The following is a 655-nucleotide window of genomic DNA, read 5'->3' as shown; positions in this document are numbered from 1 at the left end:
CCCCCACTCTCAGCTGCGGCAGAGGCGCTGTCCTGTCACATCTCTGCTCCCTTCCCACTTCCCTGAACTTCCAAAAATCATTTCCCCTTGCTTAGTCACACGTTACATGGCGTCAGGTCCTGGGAGCCCAGGCCACACACCCACCGTGCTGTCCTCTAAGAACACCCTCACACAAGGCAACTCACCAAAGAAGCTGCCAACCCTGCCCTTCATCATGCGGCACCACTGCGTGACCATCTCCAGACCCTCGGTGGGAAACGGGCTCACACCATCAACGTCCCTCATCTGCTCCAACACATGCTCCGTGCCATGGAAGGACTCATCAGCCATGGCCACCAGCTCCAGATGGGCCAAGGTCCAGGTGAGGAGAGCTCTCCTCATGGGCGTGTTGGCATAGAGGCGCCGCGAGCGCTGGATGTAGATCTCAATGTTTTTCTTCTCCAGCGAGGCGTAGAGCTCCTCGATCTTGCGCGCGGGCAGCAGCTCCCCGTGCTGCTTGCGCAGCGCCGCCACCTTAGCATCCAGTAGCTGCAGGCGCTTGGCGCTCTCCTTGCTCTCATCCTTCATCAACTCATAGTTGTCTCGTAGCTTGACCTCAAAAACATCATCCAGGAAGACCCAGGAGAAGTGCGTGACCTTGAGCAGGAGGTCTGGG

At 58.3% G+C, this 655-nt stretch overlaps 1 protein-coding gene across 1 annotated transcript in view; it reads right to left on the bottom strand.

The window, feature by feature from the left end:
- KIAA0100 (KIAA0100 ortholog) overlaps positions 1 to 655 on the bottom strand; it is a gene marked incomplete at its 5' end in the record, with an annotated part of 12,374 nt that overhangs the window by 6,471 nt on the left and 5,248 nt on the right. Inside the window, 1 exon segment of the mRNA XM_010012248.1 lies at positions 186 to 655. This exon segment is cut by the window's right edge and continues 562 nt beyond it. Coding sequence (XP_010010550.1) covers positions 186 to 655 — 470 coding nt within the window.

This window comes from Nestor notabilis, unplaced genomic scaffold (genome assembly GCF_000696875.1).
Source record: "Nestor notabilis isolate BGI_N333 unplaced genomic scaffold, ASM69687v1 scaffold22763, whole genome shotgun sequence".
In the NCBI taxonomy this organism is placed as follows: domain Eukaryota; kingdom Metazoa; phylum Chordata; class Aves; order Psittaciformes; family Psittacidae; genus Nestor; species Nestor notabilis.
The sequence above is the reverse complement of the archived record's forward strand: the minus strand, read 5'-3'. Positions and strand labels throughout refer to the sequence as shown.